At 48.0% G+C, this 14,595-nt stretch overlaps 1 protein-coding gene across 2 annotated transcripts in view; it reads left to right on the top strand.

The window, feature by feature from the left end:
- The window catches only part of NSUN2 (NOP2/Sun RNA methyltransferase 2), a 34,907-nt gene that overhangs the window by 19,067 nt on the left and 1,245 nt on the right, over positions 1-14,595 (top strand). The window contains exons 10-18 of one of the 2 annotated variants that reach the window (XR_001445160.3): positions 2,668-2,741; positions 3,379-3,509; positions 4,548-4,644; positions 7,045-7,229; positions 7,513-7,605; positions 8,737-8,872; positions 9,471-9,551; positions 9,856-9,994; positions 11,625-11,729. Coding sequence is in view for 1 of the 2 variants with exons in the window: in XM_015139717.3 (XP_014995203.1) it covers positions 2,668-2,741; positions 3,379-3,509; positions 4,548-4,644; positions 7,045-7,229; positions 7,513-7,605; positions 8,737-8,872; positions 9,471-9,551; positions 9,856-9,994; positions 11,625-11,664 (976 nt within the window). In the remaining variant the exon portion in view is untranslated. The remainder of the gene's footprint in view (positions 1-2,667; positions 2,742-3,378; positions 3,510-4,547; positions 4,645-7,044; positions 7,230-7,512; positions 7,606-8,736; positions 8,873-9,470; positions 9,552-9,855; positions 9,995-11,624; positions 11,730-14,595) is intronic. The other variant, XM_015139717.3, reaches the window with a different exon arrangement.

Raw genomic sequence — 14,595 nt, 5'->3', positions numbered from 1 at the left:
ATCTTGTGCTGCTTAACTTAAAATGTTTGTAGATTCTTTAAGCATTTGCTACTCTCCTAAGTCTCTGTTGCCTAGTTAAGTACTCTAGGTGGTTAATTTTTCCCCTTTTTCTGTTGTAAGCTTGTAGCTGGGACCAAAAGCCAGGTCTCCTAAGTTCTTAGGCGAGAGAGGCTCTTGCCCGCACAAGCCTGTCCTTACTCATGGCTGGAATCATCCGTTGCAGGCAGGACTTGCTGACCTGAGTCCACCAGGCTTTACTTTCCTCACATTTGAGATACTTGCCGTTTACCTGTCTCATTACCACGAAATTGTCACCGTTCAGAGAACACACTGTGTGCTCTTTAGGCTGGCTGTGCTGTAGGACTGGGTTACTTGCCTGGAGCTCTGGATGCTGTCTGCCACCCTCTCCTGTTTCCTGAACATGCCAGTGTTTGAAGGAGTGGCTTCGTGAGGGGTTGTCATCTGAAAGCAGGTTGAATCAAAGTTCTAGTTCTCATTCCCATGGGTCTCTCTTTGCAGCAGCAGTGGGGAAGCATCATTCTCCTGAAAACCCACTGATCTCTAGTCGGGGAAGAGTGGACAGAACCTCACACACAGTGCACCGCATTTGAAAGTTAAGAGTGAGCAAGTGTGACCCAGGCACGGGGCAGTGAGGAAGAGCTGCAGGGTGAAAAAGAAAACGGGAATGCTAGTGATCAAGATTGTGAGGAGGGACGAGCAGATGTGGGATTGTCCTGGTTCGTCTTCATCCGGTCTGAAACTTTCTTGCTTATGGATTTTCATTGGTCTTTCTGCTTTTCAGACTGGCTGGCTGGTTCCTTTTCTTGTATTTATAATGTTACTGCTGGTTTTCTGAGTGAATGCTTGCCAGTCTTTTCAGACTTCACTAAATTTGTGGCTCTAGCTGACTTTATGTCTGTCTGTATGTGTGTTTGCAAGGTGGGAAGCATTTTTTTTTTTTTTTTTTTGAGATGGAGTCTTGCTCTGTTCCCCAGGCTGGAGTGTCTGTATTTTTCTTGTATTTAGAATGTTACTGCTGGTTTTCTGAGTGAATGCTTGCAAATCTTTTCAGACTTTTCGGCCAGCTTTCTGCGTGTGGGGGGCTGGTGTACAGTATGATGTCGCGGCCAGCTTTCTGCGTGTGGGGGGCCTGTGTGCAGTATGACGTCACGGCCAGCTTTCTGTGTGTGGGGGGCCTGTGTGCAGTATGACGTCACGGCCAGCTTTCTGCGTGTGGGGGGCCGGTGTGCGGTATGTCATCACGGCCAGCTTTCTGCGTGTGTGGGGGGCCTGTGTGCGGTATGACGTCATGGCCAGCTTTCTGCGTGTGAGGGGCCGGTGTGCGGTATGACATCACGGCCAGCTTTCTGCGTGTGTGGGGGGCCTGTGTGCATATGACGTCACGGCCAGCTTTCTGCGTGTGGGGGCTTCAGACCGCATTGGAGATGCTTCCTTCCGTTCCTCTGTCAGAGGCGGTGTGCGTGGATATGGCTCTATCCAGGAAGGAGCAGACCTTGGCTGAGCCTTAGAGTAGGTGGTTGCTGGTGATTTTGACTGGAGTGGGGTGCATTCCCCACCTGAAAGTGCTCAGCAGCTTTACTGGAGAAAGGGCAACATGGGGCAGCACTGGCAGCTTCCAACCCAGGTGCTGGGATGGGGAGGTAACACCTGATGCCTGCCCTGCTCGTTTATGAGGCCCCTGGACAGTGTTTGATGGAGAAGCCCATCAGTGTTTGCCTGCACTGTCATTTAGTGTTAGCTTTTAAAAGGAAGAGAATGCACAAATGATGGCAGCAATCAGTCCAGTGCTTGCTTCAGAGGTTTCTTACTGCCGCGCTCTGTCTTGGGGATTCTTCTGCTTTGTTTTTGTCATTGTCCCATTTTCGTGTTTTCTGGGAGATTTGATGAATTTTCCTCTGCTGAGAGGCTGTCACATCAGTATCTGTGCTAGTTGCCGGTCTCACCAGTTTCCTGTAATGGCCTCACCTTATAGCTTCTTGTTGTGTCACTGGTATGGACACTTAAGGCCAGTGTGTGTTCACAGCTATTATTGCATTGTTTTAAAATCGGGCTGACTGTGTCCTGATGGGCAGTTTTAGGAAACTTCCTGGGACCACAAACTTGAGGTTTAAAAATTCCCACAGTTCATTTTCAGCATTGTTCTGGGAGGTTTGTTAGACATGCCTGCATGAAAACCCACAGCATCGCCCTGGTGTGCACTGGAATGGGGAGACGGAGCAGGCGTCCTGCAGCCCAGCCTCCTGTTTCTCTTCTTGCGGAGTTAGTCTCGCGTTCGTGGCAGGACTCCTCAATGCCCTGTCATTGGAACAACTTAGAGGTGTCGTTTACATATTGTTAACGTTCGCTCGTTTTAAGTGTACGGTTCAGTGATTTTTAGTAAGTTTACCTAGTTGGCAGCCCCTTACCACAGTCCAGCTTTAGGCCATTCCTGTCACCCTAGCAGACCCTTCCTGCCCAACAGCACTTGCTCCCAGTTCCATCCGAGCCACGTCAACCACTCATCCACTTTCTGTCGATAGGTTTGCCTTCCCTGGACATTTTCTGTACATGGATTCATAATATGTGATCTGTGTCTGGTTTTTTCACTGGGCGTAGTATGTTATACTTTTTTGAAAAACAAAAGACGTCCATGCTTTTGCTACACAGGTGCTTTGGAGCTCGCTGATGTGTCTGATGAACTGCCAGGGCTGAAGTGGATGCCTGGAATCACACAGTGGAAGGTAACCTTTCCTCGAGAACTTTCGTTCTAAAGAGTAGGTGCAGCATCACCGAAGTAGAGTCAAGTTTGAAAGCATTCACGTGTGGGTAACTTGAGTAAATACTACATCTGCTGTGCCAATTAGAATCCATTTCAGAGTGTTATTTCATGACACATTTCATGACAAGTGGCATGTTTATTCCTGGCGGTGGAAAAGTTTTCTTTACTCCATGTTCGGAAATAAACTCCTCTACTCTCATTCCTGTAAGGGTAGCTTTGCTTTTTTAAGTTTTTTTTTTTAAATTGGGCTGGGATTCAAGCCTTGTTTGCAATATGAAATAATTCATTACAATTTTAGGCCAGAAACAGCCTGGGGCTTGTTTAAAAAGAAATCACTAGATGGAAAATGTTATCTTATCATGCTTGTACTGGTTTTTAGAATAAATGTATTTCATCTTTGTTTTTAACAGAATTTATGTATTAATAATTTGGGGATTTTCTGTAAGGATTGTTTTGTTTTGTCTTGGCAAATAATCTTCCTGTCTTTGGAGCGAAGGAGAATGACCATTTGTTACCTTTGAGAGAATGGACACTGCTACCCTGTGATTTTTGTTACTGGATAGTGCTAGTAATCTGGAATGTACCCTGTGGTTCTGCAGGTAATGACGAAAGATGGGCAGTGGTTTACAGACTGGGACACCGTTCCTCACAGCAGACATACCCAGATCCGACCCACCATGTTCCCTCCGAAAGACCCGGAAAAGCTGCAGGCCATGCACCTGGAGCGATGGTGAGTTGGTGGGGCCTCCAGGTGTGGGGAGGGGGAAGGTTAAGCCCCGTCCCTGGTGAGCTGGTGAGTCTTGTTGGGGTGAGTTGGAGGCAGCAGGTGACATTGCTGTGAGGCTTGGGCTATGCCAGGGTCAACCCCATGTGTGTGAACTTCCCCGCCAATATGGCTGTCTTGCCTGTTAGTTGCTGGCATTGAGCATTTATTAATAGTGGAATTGGCTAGAATGTAAATGGTAATGCTTAGGATATGTCAGGAACTTTTTTTTTTTTTTTTTTAAGACAGAGTCTGACTGTCACCCAGGCTGGAGTACAGTGGCTCGATCTTGGCTCACTGCAACCTCCCTCCTGGGTTCAAGCAATTCTCGTGCCTCAGCCTCCCAAGTAGCTGAGATTACAGGTGCCCGCCGCCGTGCCTGGCTTATTTTTGTATTTTTATTAGAAACGGATTTTCACCACATTGGCCAGGCTGGTCTCGAACTCCCGACCTCTGGTGATCTGCCTGCCTCGGCCCCCCAAAGTGCTGGGATTACAGGCATGAGCCACTGTGCTCAGCCTTCATGAACTTTTTAAAGATTACAAAGTGGGCCAGGTGTAGTGGCCCATGCTTGTAATCCCCAGCACTTTGGGAGGCCAAGGCTGGTGGATCACTTGAGCTCAAAAGTTTGACACCAGCCTGGGCAATGTGGCAAGACCCCATCTCTACAGGGAAAAAAAAAAAAAAAAAACTGGCCAGGCGGAGTGTTGCATGTCTGTATGTAGTCCCAGCTCCTTGGGAGGCTGAGGCAGGAGGATCGCCTGAGCTCCGGAGGTGGAGGCTACAGTGAGCCAAGATCATGCCACTGCGCTCCCACCTAGGCAACAGAGCCAGACCTTGTCTCAAAAAAAGAAAATGTAAGTTTACATATTGACCATTCTATAAGTGAGGGTTGAAGACATGGTTTTTCTCTTGCATCATCTTTGCAGTATTTGTCTTAATAGTAAAAGAATGCATTTTTGATTAGTTCAGAAGTGTGAATTTTATATATGTATATATATTTAGCCTTAGGATATTACCGCATCATCAGAATACTGGAGGGTTTTTTGTGGCAGTATTGGTGAAAAAATCTTCAATGCCGTGGAATAAACGTCAGCCAAAGGTGAGTTTTTCTTTTTCCAAAATGACATAACATTTGATCTTATACATTTAAGGCAAAAACTAGCCGGAGTGTAGTAGAAGTGCAGAGGAAAGAAGAGCTTCTTCCTGTGGGCAGCAGGAGAGCTGAGCCTGAATGAGGGGGAAATTCATTTAAATATCAAGTTTTCCAAAAAGCAGAAATTTCTCATAGGTGATAGTTACGTGGAGAAGTCAGTGTTTGGGGGAATGTATTCCTGCCACACTGTAAATCCAGTTATTTAAAAAAGTTGAAAAGACACGAAAAATTGCTCGGTAGCTCTGAATCGGAAGCCCCAGGTGTTTGTGCTCCAGTCCTTGTGAGTGGCTCATTTCACCGATTACAGATAGCAGAGCTCTGCTGACCTTGGCTGCGAGGAACGGTGACAGCCTTGTCCAGACCTGGCTAGAAAGATGCAGCCCGGCCTGTTTGCGATGGATCTAAACTGCCTGCTGGTTGCTTTCCAAGGCGGGCCAGGAAGCAGAGTGGTGAAGAAAGAGTGTTGCCTTCATCCTAACACAGTCCTTTGTAACGCATCCTGTCTCACCTGTATCACGCCAGCATTATTTATTCATAAATCTGCCTTCCATGATGATAGAACCTGGCCTGGAATCAAAGTCTGGAAGTCTCTATTTCTTTAAGATCCATGCTTGAAAATTAGGACAAAAAAGCTCAGCCTATGGAGGAACAAAAAGGAAACAGTTCCGCAAAGAGCTCCAGCCTTTTTCTGGGGCACAGTTTATGCAGATTAACGTTGGAATGTACAGCCTCAGACTGGCAAAGGGGGCGACTGCACTTCTCCTGCCGTCACCAGGGTTTTTCTGTCCGGTTAGAAAGTGTTTCACTTGGAGGCTAAAAGTCTCGCAAGGTGTCTTAACTCTGATGGAATGTTATTTTCATGGAATCAGTCTAAGAAATTATATTGTAAAGTATTAGATACTTTGCATTCACTCATACTAGGTATGTGTTTTAGACTTTGCACTTGTCACATTTTAAGTGGTCGGTGCCCACAGGCTCGTGACTGCCAGCTGCACAGCACAGTGCGGTCACAGGGGAGCCTGTCCTAGAGACGCATGCTTTAGGTTGGCCTGCATTGGGAATTACATTGACGTTTCTGATGTGTTAATACTTATGTAGAAAGGTTTTTGACTTTTTTTTCAGTTCGTCCCTTATGTGTAATCTTACTTTTTAGAACAACCTATTGTCATTTTCTTATTTAAGTAATATGAATACTTCTCTCTTTCTGTTAGGGTGTCAGTTTCTTATTCATTTAGTTCAACAGATCTAGTGCTAGCATGGCCTGTGCTGCTGTTGGTCCTACTGGGAACGCAGGTAGAGTCCCCGTGGTCAGGACGCCGTGATCTTTTGTGGTGCTGAGGCCTGTAAGCACTCGGCTGGAAGTCAGGCCAGGGAGGCTGACACTGACCTTGGTATTTGAAGGTCCAGAATGAGGTTGTTGAGGTAGAACAGAGATGGGAGAACATGCCCTTGGACTCAACAAGAACGCCCCTCTGGGAGAAGCTAAGGTTGGATGGGAGGGGTGTGTGCCCTCACTGACCTGCTTACAGGCTTGGGGTTCATCTGTTTTGTTTTTTGCTTTTTTACATTATATTAACATGGCAATAAAATGTGTTCCCTGGGATGCTCCCGGCTTCTCTGCTTAGTAGCTTTGTGGCTCTGAATAAAATGAACTTGCCTGTGCTGAAATAATCCTATTTTTAAAACTTACTTCATAGGGACTGAGGAATTACGACTTTTATCAGTTTTGTGACTTGTTAAAAAGGACACGTATTTTTAAAAGATCTTTAATGAAAGTAAAACATTTTGCTCATTCCCAAAGCCAAATTTAAATTATACCGTGGCCCTGATTCAGAAGTTCATTCTTTGGCAGGTGTTTCCTTGGTGCCTGGGGCACTCTGTCTTCTAGTTCCTGTGGCAGTTTGTCCAGGTGCCCAGAAACAGTTCCTACCCTCCTTTCTCATTATATATATACTTGTCTTTTTGCCTCGCCGGGTATTTTAGAAATCGTGCTTGTTGCACTTTGTGTCCTTCAGTGTGCCTTACCCAGAGCAGAATGCACGATAAGCATTTTTACATGAGAATAAGCTGGTGTTGTAAGCCTCTGCTAAGGAACAGGCTATATATGCTCTTTGTGGGATTAAGGTAGAATCAGCTTTAACTCCAAAGAAACTGTCCATGAATTTTGTTTATAATAGCAAATAGATTTAAAATGACACTTTAAAAAAAATCTGTTGTCTTTCTCTACATATAATGCTGTAGGAAACATAGAACTGATGGATTTTGTGAGCTTGTTATTTTTAACTTTTCGTAGCAGCACAAAGAATGCTGCTCTTTGTGTGTCAATGAAATTGTTCTCTATGACAGCTGCAGGGTAAATCTGCAGAGACCAGAGAAAGCACACAGCTGAGCCCTGCAGGTCCCGCAGAAGGGAAACCTGCAGATCCCTCTAAGCTGGAAAGTCCATCATTCACAGGAACTGGTGACACAGAAATAGCTCATGCAGCTGAGGATTTAGAGAATAATGGCAATAAGAAAGATGGCGTGTGTGGGTAAGAAAGGGGGTTATGTCTTGATCTAACACTCTGGTGTCTTCACTGTCCTTTTGGATTAAATGGGATCCCAGAGCCACTGGTGGGTTTGAGGGGGCAGTGCATGTGTGGTATCAGGTTTATGCAGTGTGAGGGACGGACCCTGTGGAAGCTGGAAGGTGTCAGCATCTGCTGCCGCAAACTCCATGTTGCACAGAACTGACGGAAAGGAAGAATGTACTTTTGGTATCGAAGGTTACCACCCATTACAGATTGATTTGTCTCATCCTGATTTCCTTTTTAGTCCTCCTCCATCAAAGAAAATGAAGTTATTTGGATTTAAAGAAGACCCATTTGTATTTATTCCTGAAGATGACCCATTATTTCCACCTATTGAGTAAGGATTCAGCCTTTTAAATTACTCATTTAAAGAAATTTACTATAGAGTATCAAATGCACAACTGATCACAGGTAACCATTGTTTTGTATGTAGCTCTGTCTAGCTTCTTTTTTTTAACCTTTTAAACTGCATATTAGAGTAGGATGAAACTTTAGAGGTTATTTACTCAACCTTTCAATTTAAGGAGAAAGTAAACTTTGTGAACATGATAGATAAAAAAAACTGATTATTTAGATTATGAATCTAAATTAGTTGTGATCCTGAACCTAAATTGCTGAGTTGACTATATAGACCAGTGGCCAAGGCTGTCTAGTTCAGTTTCTGTAGAAAAATGAAGAGCTGCGTGTGTGGGGGCTAATTAGGGATGACATAGACAGAACATAGAGGAAAAGGGTTTAGGATAAGTCTGACATTCATTTTGTTCTTACTCATTGAATTTTAGAATCTATTTACCAGGGCGGTCACTTACTGTCTTTTGCATAACTGGTGCTTTGCATCCATTTGTAAAAGTCTATTAAAAAGTAAGTCTCGGCCAGGCGCGGTGGCTCATGCCTATAATCCCAGCACTTTGGGAGGCTGAGGCGGGCAGATCACGAGGTCAGGAGTTCGAGACCAGCCTGACCAACCTGGTGGTCTTTACTAAAAATACAACCCATCTTTACTAAAAATACAACCCGTCTTTACAACCCGTCTTTACTAAAAATACAAAAAAAAAAAATAGGTGTGGTGGTGAGGCAGGAGAACCACTTCAACCCGGGAGGCAGAGGTTGCAGTGAGCCGAGAACACGCCACTGCACTCCAGTTTGGGCGACAGAGCAAGACTCCGTCTCAAAAAAAAAAAGTCTCGGAAGTAGTGTTACCAGGTCGTTGTTATTGGAGTAGCGGCCGAGGGAGAGAAGTTGCACTTGTTAATTTAGGTTTCTGATCAAGTCGTGCCCCAAATGTTGTGTGGGGGTTTCAGGTAGAAGTGGATGAAGTTTAGAAGCTGGAGTCCAGAACAGAGCGCAGTGCCCTTGAACCACACTGCAGTTTTAGGGATTGAGTTCTAGAGGAGGAGAATAAGGTGTTTAGAACAGTCTACCAGATGTTGAAGTCCTTGTGTGTAAACAACACCGTTTCTGTGTGCAGGAAATTTTATGCTTTGGCGCCTTCATTCCCGAGGATGAATTTGCTGACTCGGACGACAGAAGGGAAGAAGAGGCAGCTCTACATGGTTTCTAAGGAGCTGCGGAACGTGCTGCTGAACAACAGCGAGAAGATGAAGGTGCCTGCCGCGCAGACGCCGAGTGCTGTGTGATTCAGGATGCGTGTGGCTTCTCACAGCCGCTTAGGTTTCATTTGGAGCAGACCCTGGCATCTGCCCTCCCCACCTGTAGTGACGGCTCTGGGTCCCTGAGCCTGCCCTGTGATTTCAGAGCTGTTGACTGGCGCAGGGCTGAGTGGTTCCTATCAGAGTCCCGCATCTGGTGGCCTGTGTCTTTTCTGTGCCCCATTCCCACAGCCGGGTGAGCCTTGGTGTAGTTCTCACAGCTGCCCTCCTGGGCAGAGAAGGTACCGAGGGCCTAGAGGCTGCGAGTACTGCTGCCTCGACCCTTGGGATTTGTCCTTTGAGACACTTCCCTTAGAATTTGGCCATTTGGGGGCCCTTCTTTCGTTTGCTTTACTGTCCTCTAAACTACGTAAACACAAGTTGCGAGTATCAGGTGGTTCTTACCGGGGTTTCTCAGTGGGTTTCTGCTTCTCCTCTCCTCTCCCATTCCATGACGGCTGCTCCATGTGGCCCAGCGTCCTTACGGGAGATGGTCCTGTGTTCACCTCTGTGTGCTTCATCTTATATTTACTCATCTTTTTTTTACTTAAAGGTTATTAACACAGGGATAAAAGTCTGGTGTCGAAATAACAGTGGGGAAGAGTTTGACTGTGCTTTCCGGCTGGCACAGGAGGTAATTTTGGAAGTGGATTTGAACAGCAGTAGCCACAGATGACTGAAGCAGTTGGGAGTAGATGGGCTTTCTGGTCAGCCAGATGGTCTGAGTGGCTCAGGGCTTGGCTGGCACCTACCAGCCACTTGACCCTCAGAGGTTATTGAGCTCACGCAGGGTGCTGGTTTCCCCTCATAGGGGGCGGGTTCCACACCTGTCCAAGGGGAGGGGCCGTAGTGAGGGCTCGACAGGCCATCATAGCCGGAGAGTAGGCTATTGTTGTTGGTGAATGACATCATGGTATCCCTTCTCTTTGTTCACACAGGGAATATATACATTGTATCCATTTATTAATTCAAGAATTATTACTGTATCAATGGAAGATGTTAAGATACTATTGACCCAGGAAAATCCCTTTTTTAGAAAACTCAGCAGTGAGACGTACAGTCAAGCGAAGGACCTGGGTGAGTAGTTTGAAATGCATAGACATATAGCTTGTATTCCCTTTTAAAAGGATGGCAGAAATACAGGTGGTGTACTCTGGGGCATATTTATCAGTCATATTTTTCAATTTATTTATGGCTACATCAGTTTCCAGAGGGCTCTGTAGATCCCTGATTGACAATTCAGAATGCTAAGGGTCAAAGCCATCTTGGGGTTGCTGTACTTCCCCAGGCCCTGGTGGTGCCCCACTGCTGCCCAGCAGCCTGTGGTGTGTCTGTGTGGCATGCAGGGCTGGCCTTCGCTCACCTTGCTGGGCCAGAGTTCCGGGGAGAGGAGGGGTCGGCCTGTGAGCAGCCCTAGCAGGGCCCGCAGCCAGAGCTCTTGACCCACTTGCCTGTCAGCAGGTCGGGGGTGGGTGGAAGTAGGTCTCTGTGCCTGGGTAAATCTGTTTTTGTTTTTGTTTTCCTGGAGACGGAGTCTCGCTCTGTCACCCAGGCTGGAGTGCGGTGGTGCGATCTCGGCTCACTGCAAGCTCCGCCTCCTGGGTTCAGCCATTCTCCTGCCTCAGCCTCCTGAGTAGCTGGGACTACAGGCGCCTGCCACCATGCCCGGCTAATTTTTTGTATTTTTAGTAGAGACGGGATTTCACCATGTTGGCCAGGATGGTCTCGATCTCCTGACCTAGTGATCGCCCGCCTCGGCCTCCCAAAGTGCTGGGATGACAGGCGTGAGTCACCGCGCCCGGCTGGTAAATTTGTTTTTTAACGTACACAGCCTCACAAGACTGGCTAACATGCGGATTTTAATCGCCTGTGTTAGAGCAAAGTCAGAGTCTTGCCAGCGGTCTGACTTTTCTGCTAGCCAGCCAGAGTAGATTATTGGTCGTATTGCTGCTTTTATATGTCATCAACTTCCACTTCACATCACTCCAGTGACCTTTTCCCCTAAGCATAAAAATCACTTCTCCAGGCTCTTCTAATTTTGTTTTTCTGTTGTCTTCATTCTTGTTTATTTTTTTAAATAACTTGCTGTTTAATATTTTTGGGTCAATTTGATCAAAAGTACATGAATCACTTCTTGCAGTTATGTCTCTTACTTGCGTTTAAAACTTTGCGTTCCTTCGGGATATAAAACTTGCTCTGTGGAGTCTGCCTCCCGCTGCCGTCTCCAGGCAAGAACCACAATTTAAAGTGGAGATTCTTGTAAAGGATAAGGGAACTGTTTATACTGGTTTTGTTTTAATCCTGCACTTAGATGATTGCAGTATTGTTTTAGACAGTTTTTATGTATTTCATGCCATTCTGGGAGTTGGTGTTACATTTATTTAATCTTGAATTTTGAAGAATGAACCAGCAGTTAATCCCCGGCCTCCCTGCTTCTCAGAGTGGCTTGTCAGGTGACATCCCTTGAAGGCCCTGAATGGCTTTTGCCTCGGTCCTCTTCCAGATCGTCCATACTGCGTCATTTGGACTTGGTTCATGTGTTCAGATGGCCTCTTTTCACCATCTAGATCCTCGAGGCCAAGAATGTAGAGTATTTGTTGTTCTCTTTCTTCGGAATACCTAACACATCACTAGGTGCAGAAACGTGCTCAGCGCACACATCCAGTCCCTGGAAAACTCGGCAAATGTGTGTCTGTTTCTCTTGCAGCAAAGGGAAGCGTCGTGCTGAAGTATGAACCAGATTCTGCGTAAGTCAGTACAAGCCCTGTCCTTAGATGCACACGCCTTGTCATTAGCTACAGTGTTCCCATTGGTGAGGAAAGTGACTTGGGAAGGTGGGGACCTTCTTCAGGCCTTTTATGATTGTTCCTCAGAAGTAGCCTTGTGAAAACTTCAGAACCAAAATATTCCTATCATGAAGATACTGTTTCATAGAACACTCAGCTCGGGCTAAATGAAGTTTTACTTACAGAGAATAAAATGCATAGTACTTATTTTTTAAGCATTAGAAACCAGTGAAAATTTCTGTCTTGTACAGAGTAAGTGTAAAGATTGGACAGTTGAGTGAGGTTCTCTTCTTTCGTCCTCATGGCTGGTTCAACTGTGTATTGCTGACATGTTATTGCATCAGGAGTGCTAGGGCTGGAGCATGGGATTTGCTCACGCTCGCACTCACGGTCCCCACGGGACCACTGCTCCATGCTGCTTGCATGTATTCACCCTGCAGCCTCATGGGGGGCCTTGGGGGAGCAGGTGCTGGTTTTGGCAGCACTTGCCAGAGGAGGAAGCCGGGACAGCAAGTTATGTGGCTTGCCCAGAGCTTCTCAGCTCATGAATGGCAGAATTAGGATCTCACCTGCAACAGCTCCTTCTTGGTGACATGAAACACCATTTCTGAGAGGAGGCAATAAAATGGGGTCCAGGGCTGACTGGGATTTGGGGGAGTGAATAGGTAGAACCACTGTACAGATTTCTTTGGGAAGTTAGTGTTGGACCGGGGATCCAGTGCTAGCTTGAACGAACCACCACAGTGCAGATCCTGAGCAGGAGCAAGGTGGGGGTCGGGGCGGGCCCAGCCAAGGAGGGAAGGAGGAGGGACAGGTAAGAGGTTGGCAGGGAGGCCGAGGGGCCGTATGTCCTCAGGGTTCAGGCTGTCAGGCTGCCAATGTGGAGAGAGGACAGGTAGGGGCTGAGGTGGGAGGGGCAGGCACTTGGTGAGGGAACAGCAGATGGATGGGCTGTGGAGGTCAGCGAGGCCATGCGCATGGGCACGCTGGGGACCTGCTGGATGGATGGGCTGTGGAGGTCAGCGAGGCCATGCGCATGGGCACGCTGGGGACCTGCTGGATGGATGGGCTGTGGAGGTCAGCGAGGCCATGCGCATGGGCACGCTGGGGACCTGCTGGATGGATGGGCTGTGGAGGTCAGCGAGGCCATGCGCATGGGCACGCTGGGGACCTGCTGGATGGATGGGCTGTGGAGGTCAGCGAGGCCATGCGCATGGGCACGCTGGGGACCTGCTGGATGGATGGGCTGTGGAGGTCAGCGAGGCCATGCGCATGGGCACCCTGGGGACCTGCTGGATGGATGGGCTGTGGAGGTCAGCGAGGCCATGCGCATGGGCACCCTGGGGACCTGCTGGATGGATGGGCTGTGGAGGTCAGCGAGGCCATGCGCATGGGCACGCTGGGGACCTGCTGGATGGATGGGCTGTGGAGGTCAGCGAGGCCATGCGCATGGGCACGCTGGGGACCTGCTGGATGGATGGGCTGTGGAGGTCAGCGAGGCCATGCGCCTGGGCACGCTGGGGACCTGCTGGATGGATGGGCTGTGGAGGTCAGCGAGGCCATGCGCATGGGCACCCTGGGGACCTGCTGGATGGATGGGCTGTGGAGGTCAGCGAGGCCATGCGCATGGGCACCCTGGAGACCTGCTGGATGGATGGGCTGTGGAGGTCAGCGAGGCCATGCGCATGGGCACCCTGGGGACCTGCTGGATGGATGGGCTGTGGAGGTCAGCGAGGCCATGCGCATGGGCACGCTGGGGACCTGCTGGATGGATGGGCTGTGGAGGTCAGCGAGGCCATGCGCATGGGCACGCTGGGGACCTGCTGGATGGATGGGCTGTGGAGGTCAGCGAGGCCATGCGCATGGGCACCCTGGGGACCTGCTGGATGGATGGGCTGTGGAGGTCAGCGAGGCCATGCGCATGGGCACCCTGGGGACCTGCTGGATGGATGGGCTGTGGAGGTCAGCGAGGCCATGCGCATGGGCACCCTGGGGACCTGCTGGAGGCGGATGCTGTCTGGATGGTGAAGGGGCAGGAGCATCTAGTGATTGATGGCTTCTGGGTGTTTTTACAAGAGTTTGAGTAAAGACACATAAATGGTTTTTAAAATAACAGTCCCATGTGGCCCACATAGAAAACATTGGGATATTTTAAGGTGTGGATTCACTTTTCCATATTCAAACTTTTCTACTTGGTAAAATACACAGGTGAAAAGTCAACTTCAGGAATAATGAGTTTTTTTCTTTTTTTTTTAAAGAAGATGGGAGTTGGGAATTTCTTATATTTTCCTCTCACCTCTTGAAACCAACGTAGTGCCCCTGCTTTACATTAGGAAAAATGGAAAGGTGATTAAACATGGCCGTTAGGAACCTAAAATCTAGCTCAGAGTCCCGTATGAAAGAAATTAGGTAACTTGAGAGGGTTGGAAATAGTGGCTTCCATCTCTGTTGGGGCATTGATGCTAGCTGGCTGGACAGGTGGAGCCTGGAAGGTAGGGAGGGTCAGAGCAGGTTCAGAGAGGCGGGGATGTTTTTGACTGTGGGTAACACTGCATGCTGGGAACGGAAATGAGCACTGTGTGCCCAGCAGGGCTCAGATTGCCATGTGGGGTCCCTACAGAACAAATCACGCAAAACGCTGAGCATCAAAAGGATGGGTGGTCCTGGGTCCTGCTGTGGCAGCCCTGCTAGGGGCCGAGTCTCCCCGCCTCTCAGGAGCCTCAATTCACTTAGGAAACTTAGAGGTGAGCTGCGAGGAGCCTGTCGAGAAACACTTCTCATTTAGTGGGGTGAGGTGACACAGGGCGGGGGGACAGTAAGTTAAGTTTGAGCAGGAAGTATGTAGAAATTCCAGCAGTGAAAGTGTGTGAAATCTGTAGATTTGGGGCCTAC

Source organism: Macaca mulatta, chromosome 6 (genome assembly GCF_049350105.2).
Source record: "Macaca mulatta isolate MMU2019108-1 chromosome 6, T2T-MMU8v2.0, whole genome shotgun sequence".
NCBI lineage: Eukaryota > Metazoa > Chordata > Mammalia > Primates > Cercopithecidae > Macaca > Macaca mulatta.
Note: the sequence above shows the minus strand (reverse complement) of the source record. Positions and strands in the feature narration are given on the sequence as shown.